At 37.1% G+C, this 16,943-nt stretch overlaps 2 protein-coding genes, 1 long non-coding RNA gene and 1 pseudogene across 4 annotated transcripts; 1 reads left to right on the forward strand and 3 right to left on the reverse strand.

The window, feature by feature from the left end:
* Positions 1-128: 128 nt before the first annotated feature.
* Positions 129-4,523, reverse strand: LOC145220517 (solute carrier family 35 member B1-like). 2 transcript variants are annotated; one of them, XM_080087731.1, is made up of 8 exons: positions 4,013-4,523; positions 3,069-3,160; positions 2,874-3,001; positions 1,955-2,149; positions 1,499-1,625; positions 1,303-1,427; positions 1,020-1,155; positions 129-867 (listed from the first exon to the last, which is right to left on the reverse strand). In XM_080087731.1, the coding sequence occupies exons 1-8, from the start codon at positions 4,288-4,290 to the stop codon at positions 797-799; spliced, it is 1,152 nt and encodes a 383-aa protein (XP_079943857.1). In that variant the 5' UTR covers positions 4,291-4,523; the 3' UTR covers positions 129-796. The 2 variants fall into 2 exon arrangements, with proteins under 2 accessions (XP_079943857.1, XP_079943858.1); XM_080087732.1 differs by lacking the exon at positions 4,013-4,523 and adding an exon at positions 3,383-3,633.
* Positions 3,943-7,264, forward strand: LOC145220519 (uncharacterized). Its single transcript, XR_013858206.1, has 2 exons — positions 3,943-3,987; positions 5,984-7,264. It is a non-coding gene; the product is annotated as an uncharacterized LOC145220519 (long non-coding RNA).
* A 312-nt stretch (positions 7,265-7,576) lies between these two features.
* Positions 7,577-9,264, reverse strand: LOC145219928 (zinc finger BED domain-containing protein 5-like; annotated as a pseudogene).
* Positions 9,265-10,713: 1,449 nt separating this feature from the next.
* On the reverse strand, positions 10,714-13,421 carry LOC145220518 (uncharacterized). The gene is made up of 5 exons (XM_080087733.1): positions 13,307-13,421; positions 12,890-12,985; positions 12,450-12,608; positions 11,919-12,053; positions 10,714-11,651 (listed from the first exon to the last, which is right to left on the reverse strand). The coding sequence occupies exons 1-5, from the start codon at positions 13,364-13,366 to the stop codon at positions 11,160-11,162; spliced, it is 942 nt and encodes a 313-aa protein (XP_079943859.1). The 5' UTR covers positions 13,367-13,421; the 3' UTR covers positions 10,714-11,159.
* Positions 13,422-16,943: the final 3,522 nt, after the last annotated feature.

Here is a 16,943-nt window from a genome sequence, read left to right on the forward strand (position 1 = left end):
AAATTTAACATATACCTTTTGAAAAGCAACATTAAGTGGCTCAGTCCTAGAAGTTCAGAAGCAGTTTTTTTGTTCCTATTCATATGGACAATTGAAGTGGTACCTGGCTCTGCAGTAGATTTCCAAAGTTCTTAAAAGTGGTTTGTTTATTCACCTAAATCGCGCCTCAACACATTTTCGAACGCACAAAATTCACTAAATAAAATCTACGAAAGTAACTCGTAATCTCAACCAATACAAAAGCAAAACATAACAATAAACAGACAGACAACAAGTGCGCCACGATACAACACACTACTGCGATTTGGATATACAACGGTTTAGTGACATAAATGTAATACATTGTCAATGACACTCAATCAATTTTGATGTCTCCCCTCATTGTTTGTTGGTACATTTGGCCCACAATTGCACGGCAATGTAAATGATTTAACGTAAATCATTTAAGAAAATACATATATTTGGTTCAGCAAGCATAACAATTTTGTTAGCCACACAATGGCAATATTATAAGCTCCAGGTAGTGTATAAATGAGATATCACACTAGAGCATAAATTAAACTGACCAGTGACAAATATATTAATGCACAAAGGTTTTGGTCCATTCACTGTCAAAAATTATTATTTCGTCCCAAAGGCTGGTTAATATTTTATGCAACATAACCAGGAGATAAATTACTCCCACGCTTTACCATTGATAACAGATTGTTCTAAGGATGTGAAGAGGTAAGTGTGCTGTGCCCAATTGCAAGAACAAACTGCTGCTATGTAAACCAGCCAAGAGCAACAAATGCGGTCACTTGGATTGAGTTTGTTTCTTCTCCTTAGGTTTTAGTGACCTTCCATAAATAGAATCCAATCCAAGACCTTCAACAATTGATAAATGTTAACAAACACAAAGCTACATGGAGAAAGATTATTCTTTTTGAATCAAGTTAAAAACTAGAAGAGAAGTAAAATCTTTAAAAAATTAACATTATTCTACTAGATCAACTAGTACATTAAAGTTTATAACATACCTGCAAATACAAGAAAGGTGCTCAGCCATTGCCTACTGGTCATCGGGTTTTGAAAAATTATGACCGAAAACAGAACAGTGAAAAACTTCCGGGTTGTTGTAATCACAGAACAGGTCAATGGACCAAATGTTACAACCTTTGAAAACACCAGTAATTGTCATTAATTTGTGAGTAAAGCAATTTGTACTACACAGTGTGCAAATTAAAACCTTATGACACTTTTCAGATGTTTCCTTTCTGTGATTTATGACTACAGCAAGCAGCAAAAATGTAAGTAACTTACCGTTAAGAAAATGTAGTGTTGACCAAACGCTGAAGTTAAACTGAAGAGAGATAAATACCAAAGTACATGTGGGTGGGCAATAACGAACCTCAAAAACGCAATACCTTGACCAGATGTAACAAGACCTAAATTATAGTGAAGTGTTAAAGATGTGAAGATACTGTATTTTCAAATCTAAAAAAGTTGGGCTTCATACCTATGCCAAGAGCGAAACAAGACCACAAATTGATATTGTACATCATATGGTGATGATTTGTAGAATGAACAGCTCGCATCCGTTCCTGTGTGACCCCAGTAAAGCCATCCAAAGAAAGGGAAAGCAGCTAAAAGAAATAAAACAGAATTTTAGCTGAAGTTGCGTTTCATAAATGTACATGTTGTTTTCAATGAATATATGTATCATTTACATCATGTTTTTCAATTTTATGATGATTGGGCAAGACCATATCATGGCCGCTAATCACATATGCAGCATGAAAAACACACAGCTTTCTTTCTCTGGTAATATCCCAATGTTTACAGTGCACTATGGTGTTTTTTGCACAAAATGTTTTGCTATTTAACTTTATAACTGGAGAATTCTGACAACCTCAATAAAAAGGTACATGTGATATTGTCAAACACTGATTCAGAAAAGTGTTGGCTAACTTACCAGTAGCATTTCCCCGAACCCAATCGAGAATAGATGATCTCCACTGTCAACTGCTTTACTGTCTTTGTAGATAAAGCCAGCCACACCGGTCACAATCATCAATACAAAAAGATACTTGACCACAGGGTAGCGCTTGTGTGCAAAAATAACACCCAGAATCATAACAGGGATGGGCTTACATGCTTTACCAATTACCTGCAAAAAATTACACATAATGAGTAGTGATGGGACGAGTACTCGGTATCGATGGTATCGAACGATTTCAGTGGTATCGATACTCGTACTCGGTATCGAAATATTTTGTCTCAGTTTTCGATACCAACGTGCGAGTACCGAAGGCCGATTTACACCAAAAGAATACGGGCAACTTTACGCCAATATTTGCTTCGGACAGCACAAAATCGGGAAAAAGTTCCGCCAGGTTATGTATATTTTTTTCGCTGTCATGTGGTGATAACATTTTTCGGTATGTGTGTGTGCAAGCCTGTACCCCGACCATGGCAGATAAATTAGCCAGTGATATACAACTAAGTACAACACTACACTTAAGTACTCGGTAATCGTACTCGGTATCGAAGGTATATACATGTGGTACTCGTACTCGGTATCGGTACTCGCTTCAAAACCTGGTATCGTCCCATCACTAATAATGAGTCATGAAATGAAAAATGTAACAGTTGTTTCAATAACTTATTGTGATAGTTTTCACTGATACACGGAATTTAATAGTACCATTACAATGGTATGTACCATTTTTTTGGAAACACTTATGTCCCCAAATATGACTTTACTTATTCTTTTCCATGGTGATAAGTTATGGCAGTAAGGACACTCACTTTCAAAAATAATAAGTATAAATTATCACCATAGAGAACAATACAAACTACAGTAAAAATTTGACAAAATACTGCAAACAAACCTGTTTTGGATAACTGACATAGATAAGAGCATGGTTACTTGCTACCATAGCCCCCATGTAACACAAAGCACATAAAGCATACAAAGTTTTGGGTGTTTTGTCTGGTTCCGGCTTTGTGTATGACATGACTGAAACAAAACAAGTATGGTTGTACAAGAGTTTTGAAACAATAAATGCAGAAAAACTAAAACTTACTAGCTTTTGAAAACATAGCATTGACAACGCACTGAACAAATACAAGCGCTTGTGAAAACGTGAAATGATCACCCGCATAATCTCCCCTTAATCTGAGATAAATGAAAAACACAGTTAAAAGGCTAATTGTAAAACTGATTTAATTGATAAAATGTTCTGATGTAATGCTTGTCAGTAACAATCCAATGTCAACATTCTTTCTACAAATTTAGTACAGCGTCATATGGTTTTATATTACAGTTTTAGCGCAATGTGTTTTTACAAAGGTACACAAACAAAGTATGTATGAACTAAATAAAGGAGGATTGACTTACAATTTTTCCTGACCAATCCCATAAAACAAATAACAAAAAAATATTCCACACGAGCAAGTGATGAGATCTCTTAATTGACTTTGTTTGACTGGCAGCACTGCCATTTTTGCTGTGTTTTTCTTGACTTTGTGTTAAAGTTTATTGTCAGTGGTTGATGTCAAAACGTTTTCATGCCTTTTTGGTTCAAAATTACTACTATAACTAATTTTAAGTGGAATACTAAAAACAAATCACAAAACACATTCACTATACATTTTCACTATATGCGGTACTTTTTTGATAATAATACACTAACATTAAAAAAAACGTTCTTTATCCTGAAATAGTACGTCACTAACACGCTTCACAAAGTACAGCCATACTTTGTTAAAGTGACATAATACAACACAACAGCCCAGCACGAGTAAACTTTTACACCCTCAAAATCAAACCGTTACAGCTGACGAAAATCTCTCTGAAAGAGCCACATGTACTATGACGTCAAAAATACTACTCAGGCGTTACGATGTCACGCCCACTGAGCAAACAACCGATCCATGACCTGACGTGGCTGGTTTCCCAAACAATGCCTGGCAAGCGTCCCGCAGGGAATACTGAATGGCACGGTATGTATACATAGCTATAACTTACAATTTTTCTTGTATAATCCCATACAAAAGGTAGAATAGGAAGATTCCGGATGCGTATGTTATTAGGTGTTTGAAATGCCCTTCTCTTGGCACTGAGCTGCATCCAAGCAGCTTGGAAATATCTTTAAGTAGTCCTTGATGACTTGTAGACTCGACTTTTTGTACACTGGCTTTTCCAGACAATTGGAGCATGTCCAATACTTCATACTCGTCTGTCGAAGACTCATATTGCTGTTGTTTTAACTTGACCTTACTAGGTTCATCAGAATCACTTGTCATGCTATAAAACAGTAGTCTACTTAATTCCGAAACCTCAACGTCGCTCGTCGTACGTTCGTCTGGAGTGGACGTCTGAATGTGCCTTGAGGCGCGTTGCGGTAGTACATTCCACGCACTCGATTTACTAGTAACAGCAGCGATGAAATAGTCGGGCCCACTCTGGTCATTAGTCCTTTGTATGGGGTACACGTAGTTCAAGTCAACCAAATTATTGTCACAGTAAATCTAGCAATTTTTCAAGCTATATTTTAAACCAACTTAATTCAACAAGTCAACACTTTTCGTGTGGTACACAAACAGTATTGCTTTGCATATAATGGCACAAGCATGTCCCTAAAATGTTCAGTTGCCTATCTTTAACTTTGAAACAGACTGACTACGAAACATGACTCGGCATATGGGCGTCACTTGTAAGTTATTTGACAACAGAGTTAAGTCATAGGCTTAGGCTATATTTAGAGCATATGAACACGCACCATGCGATTTCCTATCCAGCTAAGGAGTACGTAAAGTGAGAAAGATCAACAAATACTTACTCGCCCAATTTTGAAATAGCTGGATTTCGAAATATAACATCTACATACTAGGTCTATAACCATCGTGGATGGCAAATGTATATATACATTTTATAAACAACCTATTTCGACATTTTGTAGATAGCATTAGCCTATAAGCAGCGATGAAGTCCAAACGGAAACATTAACAATAGATTGTCACACCGTACAAAGCAACTGATCAATTGCTTTGCTTCTAGTGTGTCAGGCGGTCTACCAATGACATATTGTGATTCCTAAAAAAAGTAAAGACAATGGTGTGAGCCCAGTTTGGTAATTAGATTTGCAACATAATATCCTGTTTGTTCTATGTCGGTATTGTAAAGATAGAAAGAGGTTATAATCTAACGGGACGTGTTTTATTCGTCGCAAGATGGTGCAACAGGGCTTCTTATTGGTTTAAATCCAGTCTTCGGTAATTATGATCAGTTTCTCATCTGAAAGGGATTAATTATCCTTCCGCGTACCGTTGGTAATTTGGCAAAACCTTCATTCCAACACTAACGCTTTTGTAACAAAACAGCCGATGTGTACAAACCGTTTGTTTGTGATAAATTATAGTTGTTGTTTCTATATTATTTTATTAAACTTGTAAAACGCCGTCAGTTAGAAAATAGAGAAAAAGTAAAACAGTGGTGGCTACGATACGAAATTATCTCATAACATAAACATCATACACCGCATGGCCTTCAAAAGTCTCCGTAAATTTACTCGTTAAAACGCGCAACTTTTGGAACGTTTTGTGTACGTCGGATTGTTGTTTATTTTTAAAAACGACATGTTTTAACGCTAATTTTTGTTGCTGTACTCTATTTGAAGAATTGTTTAATGTGACTTAAATGTAATGACTTTAATAGCATATTAAAAGCAAAATCGGTCTTTAACGAGGACTTTTGACTTTGCAATAGACAATAGACTTTCTTTCATAACAGCCCAGCTGATAAAGTTTGGAAGCACACACTTGGTTCCATCTTCCAAAATGAAACAATTGTTACTCGTTGGTCATGACAAGCTGAGAAGAGTTGTTTTGGCAACATGTTTAGCTTTGGAAAAACTAACAACAAAATATACATGATCATGTATCTTTTTCATTTATGTCAAAAGAAACAAAATGGTAAGCATTAAAAATATACTTTCAGGAACAAAACAGTGATTGTGGATTTGGGATTCAATATGCATGGAACCATTTGACAATATAAAGTCCGAAATTGCTTATCCTTTTTACCAAAATCACATAAGACATGGCCCTAAAACACTTGCGGAACTTTTGAAATGTGGGAGCAGCCACCACATCTGCTAGCTTGTTTGTCAACTAAAGAGTAAGTAGCCTACTTTGTTTTTATTTTTTACTGTTTATATAATGTGGTAAGGTAAGTTTATATGTCTTAGCAAAATAAATATATGTATACGTACTACATATATGGTATTGTATTAATTTTAAAACTGGGCATGAAAATGGTACATAGCAGTACAGAAACACTACAGGTCTCCTGTTGATTTCGTTTGGAAATGAGTAACAAAAGTGTTTCACACAGTGGAATAAGAATTGTTTGTGATTATTTTGCAGCTAAAGGTTATCAAGGTATGTATGGTAAGTGTTACAACATTTTAGACCTAGTAATAGCTACTTTTAAGGCTTGTTTGTATGACATCTGTACAAAGATGTTCTTTTTTCTGAAAATGTACAAAAAATTTTTTAGGTTGAGTATGTAATGCAACATTAGGCTGATATACAGGTGGCACTTCAGAAATTCAAAATAGTTTTTTGATGATGTGTGGACTTCAGGTGTTGCAAGAAGAGCCTGAATGAGCACCAGTGATCATTTTCTTTTGTTACTGGGGAGGAGTTTTGTGTGTTTGCTATTTGGTTTTATTCCATTGGTTTGACAACGCTGTTGTTGGCACAAGCACCAACTAGCAGTTGTTGCAAGAGTAGTTTTCCGGGACTATTCGAAACAGGGTTGCCAGGTACTGTCGGCTGGATTCGGACAGTATTTCTCTGAAAATCGGACATTTCAGGACAAAAAAAAACGAGAGCGTCAAGTTGCTAACAAGGTATCAATATCGAGGTGCCAACTGCCATTTTTGTGCGTTTACGTTCCCTACACTCATAAGCGCCGAGTTTTACACAAATGCAAAGTGGCGGACGTAAAATATGACGTCACTGATGCGTGCAACCACTAGAACTGAAATCCAAAATTGAAGCCCAACAAACTTCCCATGTTGGAAAAAACGATATGTTTGAAATAATATTTAATTGGCAATTGCAGCACGTTGCTGTAGTGTTTATGATTGGTTTCGCACCGTTCAAAAAATGTTTCGTCAACTTGTTGTTTCATATCACCTTAGATCAGCGGTTCTCAACTCGTTTCAGGCCATGGACAACTTGCCCAATTAAAATAAACTCATGGACCACTTTATTTTTGAGAAAGAATATACAGTATACACACACAAGCATATTGGCTTTAAATGTATTTTTTAAACAACTGAAACACACAAGAACAGAATTTTTGAGTATAGCCTACGATACAAAAAATTAACGACTTACATTTCGCTGTAACATGATTGTTTTTTAAATGAAAACTTTAAAATTATGTAAAAGTATGCATTTATCATTAATTTGAATAATTCGGTTTTTACTTGAAAACAGACTTGGATTCTCTTCTCACCAACAAGTTTCTCAATGTTAGGAGCGGTGCTTGATAATGCACAACAAATATCACTTTCCACTGCTAGCCGATTCCTCTGTTTCGACTTGATGTGCAATAAACAGGAAATCCACTCTCACACATGTATGTTGATGCAAAATGCAGAAGACACTTGGCTGCATGTGAAGACAAGTTTGGATAACTGCCGATCATACTGGCCCAAAACTTTTCCATAGTAGACCGCTGGTACACGTCTTGTGCCGCCAAATCATTCTTGAGCTCCAAGGACTGCTCCTGCAGATCTTCTGGGACATTCTTAACATCTGCTGTAAATGGAATTCTGATAAAAGATAAATCGTCCCTTGTCATGTCTATCTCCGGAAAGTATCGCTGAAATTCGTCCTGTAGCTTTCGTAGATGAATTTCAATTTGCATTTGAATGTGTTTCTTTTCTCCTCGTATCGCATCCACAGCTGGAAATTGAACTAGGTTGTTAACTTGAACTCGCATGATCCATAGTTTCAATTTTTCAACAAAAGCCTTGGTGAGCAAACAGATTTGCACCTTTACCCTGCAACTGAAGATTCAGTTTGTATAAGATTCCAAAAATATCAACGAGGTATGCAAGTTCTAATTCTGACTGTGTCAGCACATTTCGTAAATCGTCTTTTCCTCGATCCTGGAGAAATAAAGTTAATTCTTCTCTGAGATCAAATATTCTTTTCAGCATGTTTCCTGCTGACAACCACCTTACAGAAGTGTTAAACAGCAATAACTCAAAGCCGGAACCCATGTCCTGACACAGTGTTTTGAACAGCCTAGTGTTCATTGCTGATGATTTGATATAATTAACCACTTTTACCAATCCTTTGAAAATGATGTTAAGGTGATCAGGTAGTGTTTTAGTTGCCAATGCTTCCCTGTGAATAAAGCAGTGGACACCGGTTACCAATGGAGCACGCTGTTTCACTAATGCTTGGAAGCCTGATCTGGAACCCAGCATCGCAGGTGCACCATCGGTAGTAACGCCTACCAAATTTTTCCAATTGAGACCATTTGTTTCGAAGAAATTGTTGACAATTTCTAACACATCCTGAGCGGTTGTAGTGCATGGTTTCAAGTTTCTTACAAAAGAGAAATTCTTCCTTAAAGGCCATCGGTACTATGTATCGCGCGAACACCATTAGCTGAGAGGACAGGGATACATCAGTTGATTCATCCAACTGTATTGCAAACATTGGGGACTTCTTTATTTCATCAACAACTTGTTCACGGATGTTTTCTGATATTTCGTTGATTCGTCTTGATACTGTGTCATTAGATACAGATATATCATTTAGCTTTCTTGCTGCTTCCTCGCCAACAACAAGCCTTACCATTTCTTTTGCACAGGGAAGCACAAGCTGCTCGACAATCGTGTGAGGCTTTTTGGCTTGTGCGACTTTATACGCAACAATGTAAGAAGCATGTACTGCATTGGTGGTCTTTTCGTGGAACTTACTTGACGAGTCAAGGCGCTGGCGTTTGAGACCTGATAATTGCCGCTCAAAGTAATTTTTATCCTTTTGCAACAAGTTGGGGTGACACTTTTCAAGATGGAGCTTCAGCTTGGCTGGCTTCATGGAATCATTTGTCAAGACGGTGTAACAAATAACACACTGTGGTAACTCTACATCACCTTTATTTTGACAAGTGAACCCAAATTTAATGTAGTCCTCTGAATATTTACGCCTAACATTCCTTCCCGCCAAAAAAAAACTAAATGTCCTAATGACACAGCATGTGAAATTAGGCCAATTTATCGTTTTTTGTCCGATTTATAGGCCACCTGGTAACCCTGATTTGAAAACCTATTTATTGTGCTTGTGTGGAACAAAAATATCGGCTCAATGTGTTTCGTGTTGAGCTACAAAGGTGGTAAACAAACTACCCCTTTTATTCATTCTTAGAAAAAGAGCCTAATTGCAGTCGGGAAAGAAATGACCGCCATTTCCTGTCTTCCCATTTATCTGCATTCATACAGCCGTTGACGCAATGCGTAAAAATGACGTACAATACGTTTCCTGCTTTTATTACGAGTTAATTCTTATTCCTTGGCATAGTCGTGATCTAGGCCTTATAGTATTTGGAGCTGCGTCTTGTCAACAACTAGCGGTCTTTGGTGGACTGAAGGCAGGGTTTTATGTCTGGAAATGAAAGACAAAATGTCACCTGGTCTAGTTGCTATTTAATGTTTTTATTTTAAATGATTCATTCATTTGTAATTTTTCTTCCGGTAATAAGTAGACTTTAACTATAAAATTGAAAGCACGATATAGGGGCGATCAAATTATTTGTTTTTGTTTGGTGTCATCTATCATTCGAGTTGGGTTTGAAGTGGAGCAATGCAGTCGGTAGAGTACCCTACGCGTTGCTTCTCCAAAACCCTATAATTATTCCAACCTTGGTAACTGCAGGTGCTAGCAGCTTCTGTTTCAGAGGTAAATCCGCAGTAATATTGGCAATTCATCCTCCTAAAGACGTATTGTTGCGTAGTTGCATGTGTTCGATGTCGAAAAACAACAGTTCCATCTGCATTACCAATCAGAAATTGTATTGAGGCGCAGCGAGTACGTCGTACTGTGCGAAGCAGCTGATTCGTTTTAAATGTCGAACTGCTTTTGCCTTGAAGGCCATGGTCTATTACGGGTTTTAATCACATATCGACATGGTGACACAATAAAATGCCCTTCGATTTATCAAAGGTTTGACTCTAGCAGCGTGACAACTCATCTTTCTTTGACTTAAGGAGGGTTTGTTAAATATTAATTAAGCAGGATTCCTGCGTCTGCGACAGGCGGTGCTCCCAGCAATTATACGCTTTATTGCGATACGTTATTTGTTGGCAAGTCCTGTAGAAAAAGTTCCATGCGTTTAACAACTTTAAGCCGTGTAAAAATTCTGCGCCCCTTTGTTTTATAGGTCCACCTTATTATAAGCACGTCTTTCGACAATTTTTGAAATTCGTTTTACTCGGCTTCGCATATTTTTAGTGTTACTCTGTTCCAATTGCACGACGTATGTTCATTCACTTCTTGCTATGGCTTTTGTTTCATATATTCCGCCTAAACCTAAAATATTCTAACGAGTCATTTATGTTTCAACGGGATAGAACCTGAACTTCGTGCAGTGAACATTTCTACAAAAACCTGCTTTACTTCTACAAGAACGAAACATTTTTTAAAATTTTCATCATTTTTTTCTTTGTATACTCTGCGCACCGAGCAAGATACAAAACAAATCAAAAATGTCAACGAAAATATAAATATCTAAAAATTTTGATCACAGCAAAGGGAAGAAAAGAAACACTTCAAAATTGAGCCCAACATAACAGGAAAGAGTACGGAATGGAACTTAAATATTTCGAAAAGGCAGTATAAATAACACGTGTATGGCTTAAAAGTATCATCTACTGATTGTTTTCCACGCCAGCCCACAACCAATATACCAGAACTTGGTGATTTAATAACGTATTCTGACGAATTTCTTCGACAGTATCTTTGTAAACCTTTTTACGACCGATATCTTTGCGTTGCTAAGCCTACCTAGCAACACCCACAACCCTCATCGCCTACTAGCAAGCACGAATCGACAGCAGCTCCAAACTGCTTGGTTGATGATTTTGTATCTACTTCGTGGTGGAGCCAAGAGTTTTTTTCATCGTTAAACGTAGTCCGTTTTGAAAAGTCTTTCCAATACTGCTCTTGCGTCTCCTGGAAGTCGACAAAGAGCTGGAGGAATCTAAGTCCGATGAAGAGCTACTGCTCGTGCTTCCGCATCTCGGCTCATCAAAACCCGAATCCGAAAGCTTTGGACGACCTTTAAACCAGTCAATAATGCTTTTTCGCCTTTTTCCAAACGACGATTTTCTCTTGCCGCCGGAGCGAGGAATCGAATAGGTAACTGAAGCGACGTCGACAAATATTTTATCATCGTTAACTGTCAGGCATTCGAGAGCTTCGATTTCGGGTCCGCGTAACATTACTGACTCTGCACCGGGAGATGATGACTCACTGCCTCCGACACAGTTGTCAACTAAAGTAGATCCAGTCATGACGTGGATAAATTCGCTGAGGCTCACAAGACCGTCGCCATCTTTATCGGCTTCAAGCATCATTTCCTAAATTAAAAAAATGTTCGATCAAAAACTTGATTTTTTTTTGAAAAAGTAGTTCAACTAAAGATTGGGCCAAATGTTGAGATTTAAGGAATCTATTTTAATGCCACAGATGATGGCATGAGCATTTGCCGAAACGTTTGAAAATGAAAGCAGCATGTCGCTTTTTACGTCTATTTGGGCCGTCATTTTCACCATTAAACTTATTTTTAATGTATCTTTCAAAATAAATTTAAATGTGCAATGAGAACTTATCTGTTGTGTACCAACCTTAAGGTCGTCGTCGGTGACATTTTCGCCAAGGCGCGACAACAGCGCTCTTAACTCTTCCGGTGAAATAAATCCGTCGCCGTCCTTATCGAACTGTTTGAAGACCCTCTTGATTTCGTCCTCAGAAACACAATCCTAAAAATGCAAAGAACCTGATTAACTCTTGGCTTGAAGATATTTTAAGAGTTGATTGTCATTCTATCGCATTCGTTAGGCGCAAAATTTATTGCTGTTACGTCAAACAGGATAATTATTAGCTCACAACGCTGCACTGTGACGCAACCTATGTTCCCTAGTGACACAGATGCGCTGGAGAATTATTATCAGTCCTGTCGCGTTGCCTGGTATTGTGGAATTGTCTACAGTGACACATATCTTTGCTACACGTATCTCGATGGCACACTCGACATTTTGAGCTATCGATCGTATTTCAAAGCGTTGTGTTTGAATTTGAAGTAGTATATTACAGCATGTTTGGCCGCTACGTGTTTTCTATCTTTACCAGTTCAAAATCAAAGTACAAATGCTTACCGTAGCAATAGTAGCCATAATGGCGAGGAAATCGTGGAAATCAATGCATCTTGTAAGTCCTGAAATGTTGTCTTGTATGTTGACCACGTTTTCAACGACTGCGTAGATTTCGCGCTCGGTCATCTGCATTCCAATGGAGCATACGACTGTTGCCAGGTCCTGTAATAGTAACAAACACTGATAAACATTCAATTCAAAGCCTAAAATACCATTAAAAACTTTTACTAAACCACGGTACTTAATAATAATGAAGTTTGTATTAAGGGCGGCAGCGTTACAAGCTCTTAAATAATAGTTTTTTTCTTTATTTGAGGTTGAAATTTATTACCCATTTCTTGTCACTTAACGTCAAATTGACATTCTTTACGTGTTAAATTTCTCGATGGAATGCGACAGCCACCCTAGTTTGTGTGTTTTACACAGCGTTGAAATTTGCTTACCCTTATCGTGATCTTTCCGGTGTTTCTTCTATCCAGCATCTGGAAGGCTTGCTTGTACTCCACAAGTAATTCCTCTGGCATGTATTTTTCCATTTCCTACGGAGCAGAACAGCGCATTAGAAACGTTACCAACGAATGCCGATGCCATTTGGAGCAACGCAATTCTTGTAAAAGCCGATAGTAACTTGTTTACAATTGCGTTTAAGTCCGCAATCCACTAACTTAATTCATCGATTGGCTTTTACGTATGCGCGGAGTGCAACTGTTGGCCCTTCGGGAGCATTACAGTCGATTATTACTTGACTACATTGTTTTAAGCGCTCGCTCGTCAATTTAGAGACTTGATTTGTCGTTATTGATCCCAACTCGAAACACGTTCTTAATCCAATAACATCCCAAAACGACTTTTGAAATTACCTGGCTGCAACAGCAAGTCTGGTGGATTTCAATGGTACTGCTTGATGTTATATCTATCATGATGACTCCAAACTGACGTTGGCTCAAAACCTTTTGCTTTTAGCCGCAACACAACGTTGTAATGTATCGCCAAGGTCTTCGCGCGGCGCTTTTATATTGCCAGAGATCACTGCGAACGTGTCGCCCCCTTTTTCCCTACGCTTTTCACCGCAGCTGATGCGCTTTTTTTCAACTGCCATTTCGAAACATCGATTTTGCGACGGCCTTTTTGTTTGCACTTTTCCTCAAAAAAAATGCTGCGATCATTTTTGATCAAATTTCTAACTTGTTTAAAGTAATTTTACAAAATGGTCAAATAGTCCCAAACTGATTGAAACCCTTATACACGTGTCTACCTAAAAATATTCGCTTATAGACCGGTACACATCACCAATTATGATCTCATTCAATTTTATAATTTACTTAATTTTAAAATCGTCATCAAATATATTTTGTGAAAAACCTAACATATTTTCGACCAGTATTTTTCTACCATTGTGTCTTAGTTTGGTCATATTAATAATCTACGAAAGTTTTAACAAACTAGCCTACAATTCGTAAGCCACAACAATTATTTTATTGTCTAGTTTAAGCATTTTTGTAAGTTAACCTGGAGTGAGTGAGTGTGTTGCGAATTTTAGGAATGTTTTTTTTACACAGCCCTGTCGTTACTGACGTTGTATAACTTTACGTAAGGTACCTGAAGGCATATAGGCCCGGAAGGTAATAAGGCCCACTGCTAATATTTTTTATGTGCCAGAAAAAATACTTAAGTTTTGATGCAATTTTAAAATATATGTGTACTTGAAATGATTTACAAAGTTTTGGACCTGCAAGTTATATGTAATTGTTATCATGACCAATCCAAATTAAGAAGTGTTTATTTTTAACTTTTTATTATTTTTTGTTAAAATTGGTAGCAAAAATGAAAAGGTTGTGTAGTCGAAATGAAAACTTATTAAGACATATTAGTAATGGGGTCATTTTAGTTTAATTGGAGCATTATCCGATCTGGAAAAAAGAATTACTTCAAATAAATTTTATTACGGTTTTGTTTGTCAGCCATTGCTTGCAATAAGGCCCAACGATAATTTGTCATTTTCTCAAGTGTCTATTATACTAAAGGCGACTGATATGCACAACATTTGCTTTTTTGCTTTCTTAGGGAGATAAAAAGTCCGAATAAGATGTTTGTGGAAGTAATCTTTCATTTAGTTTTTTTGGTTATCAAATGTCAAGGGGTCGTTTATTCTTTTTTTTTAGTACCTTCAGATTAACAGTTATATGTCTTAGTTAACAGTATATGTGTATAATATGAGTTAATAACGTTGCTTGTTTAAACTTTTATTTGACCGAAGCAAAGTATAAATGAGTCTGATTGGTTTCTAGACTCGTTTTAAAAACATGAAAATGTTGGGCTTTATTAACAGCATAGGTTTGTATTAAGGCCCAAGTTTTAATTTTTTTTAAACTGTTATCCTACAAAAACAAAACATGCAAACGTCCTCAAAATCTAATGGATGTTTAATATCAACCTCTGCAACAATCATGCCGAATTTGGCCTGGAACGGTTAAATGGTTTTTCAGTTATACGCAATAGTTTTTTAATGGGCCTTGTTAGCTGCAGGTACCGTAGTTCAAAATAGTTTAGTTATCGATCAATGACGTCATTTTTGTCGCCTCCTTGTATCTACTTGTACAGCAAATAAGTTATTTTCGACTTTTAGTTACCGTCGCCCGTTTTGTCCACACTAACGCAATTAGCTCGCGGCCAAATGAAGTTTCTGGTAATCGTTTTTTACGAAACTGAAATTCTGTGACCTAATTTTGCTGATCGGAAAAGTTGCCTATAATAGTGGTCCTTTTTAAAGACGGTAACTGATTTAATTGCGACAGATTTGTTCTTGTATGGTAACCGCTAGCTTGGTGTTAAACTCTTCCTTTCTGTTGGTGAACGTGTGTTGTCCTGTACTGAACATTTTGTTGGAAAAGGCAACAATTTAGTCGTTTTTATGCCTGTGCTTTGCATTTCTTTTTAGCATTATGATAACTACTGACTAAAACAGTGGTTTTCAATCGGGTTTCTGTTTTTATTATTCTGGAGATTCCCAAGCAATCGTTGTTTTTTTACTTGTAATTATCGTGAAGATGATAATTACCGACAATTCACTATAATTCTTCGAATCAAACAACTAAAATTAGCTATCTTATTCAAGCTGATTTAAATATAACATTCGTTGATGTACACGCTTGTGAATTTGCCACTTCTGGCTACCGCAAAATATTTTTCTCTTGTCTTAGGTGCCGCGAGCCATAAAGACCGGTTATCCTCCGCTACAATATAACTTTAAGAGTATTTTATCTCACATACGCTGACTCAGAAACCTGAACAGACGCTATGCTATAAAAAAGATACTTAAACACGTAATCCAGATTATTGTTTTTGTCGTGCGTGACACGCATATAGAGTTTACGCTGCGTGGCATTTAGGTTTTGGCGACGGGAAACTGCGGTTGCTGTCTATCTTCGGGCCAAGAAATACTACGTTGTTTTTATCAATCAGAGCGCCTCGTTACTGCGTGCCACCTATAACAGCCACCACAGGTTTTTACGCACGGTGCTGTGGTAAATATAGCACAAAAATAGTCGTACATATTAGGGGTTGAGTGATTATTTTAAGCAATCTAAGGCCTATAGTTTAGCAGATATTACATAAGTATGTTATAGCGCCTAGGGCATTTTTGTGACGCGGTTGTTTCCAGCAAATCTTCTTGATTACGAAGCATTTTTTACATATTTGTGAAGCTTCGTGGGGATCTGTAGCTCACTTAGTTATTTTAAATAAACTATTTTATGAGCAAATTTAGGTTCGCAAAAGATGTATACAAAACGCTCTGTTTAAAATCGTCTTATCATTTTTTTGAATTTTATCCTTAATATCTCCACAATATTTAGATTACATCGTTTTGTATGTTTAGCGTAAATGGTTGTAGTATCTAATACAGATTTGTGATTTTGTTTTAACCGAAAAAAATTAACACATAAATGATGCAAAGTTGCTGAAAATAGTGTTTTGAAAATCTTAGTTTTCAGGTTGTCAAATCTAAATTGTGTTATTTTGTTTTCAATTTCTTCGAAGATTGTCAACATTTTAACCCTAGAAAGATTCGGCCATTGCTATTTAGGCAGCCCGTTGCTTGGCATTTGCAACGTCAAGTAATGACATTAGATTGAACACCGGCGACCCGGCAAATTGATTTTTATCAGCGCAGACGGCGTGTTCTCTACATCCGCCTATTACCCACATCCTTGACATGATTCAATATATTTAAGCGAGTCTTCTTGTTTGCTCTGGGGCCGGTATACGTGTGTTTGCCAGTGCACACTATATCTTCCTATAAAAACCAGAAGATTCGAAAGTAATTTTCGTGACCAATAACCACATATCACTATGGTATTGTGGTTTAAACGGTATAGACCATCAAGTCGGTATGATCCATGTTTTCATTCATTTTAGGTGAAGAAAATATGAATGTTTTGGTTTACATTATGATGAACATTTTGAGTTACATTGTGAAGCCTTGACAAGCGATCACTT

Source organism: Phallusia mammillata, chromosome 3 (assembly GCF_965637545.1).
Source record: "Phallusia mammillata chromosome 3, kaPhaMamm4.hap1.1, whole genome shotgun sequence".
NCBI classification, from domain to species: Eukaryota; Metazoa; Chordata; class Ascidiacea; order Phlebobranchia; family Ascidiidae; genus Phallusia; species Phallusia mammillata.

What these genes read in the sequence shown, in the direction of transcription:
- LOC145220517 (XM_080087731.1), bottom strand. Translation starts at nt 4,290, where the DNA reads ATGACAAGTGATTCTGATGAACCTAGTAAGGTCAAGTTAAAACAACAG. An exon ending in GGTTCGGGGAAATGCTACTG is followed by an intron (nt 1,626 to 1,954) that starts GTAAGTTAGCCA and finishes TATTTCTTTTAG; the next exon opens with CTGCTTTCCCTTTCTTTGGA. An exon ending in CACCTTTCTTGTATTTGCAG is followed by an intron (nt 868 to 1,019) that starts GTATGTTATAAA and finishes CAATTGTTGAAG; the next exon opens with GTCTTGGATTGGATTCTATT.
- LOC145220518 (XM_080087733.1), bottom strand. Translation starts at nt 13,366, where the DNA reads ATGATAGATATAACATCAAGCAGTACCATTGAAATCCACCAGACTTGC. An exon ending in AGACTTGCTGTTGCAGCCAG is followed by an intron (nt 12,986 to 13,306) that starts GTAATTTCAAAA and finishes TCTGCTCCGTAG; the next exon opens with GAAATGGAAAAATACATGCC. An exon ending in CCGGAAAGATCACGATAAGG is followed by an intron (nt 12,609 to 12,889) that starts GTAAGCAAATTT and finishes TTACTATTACAG; the next exon opens with GACCTGGCAACAGTCGTATG.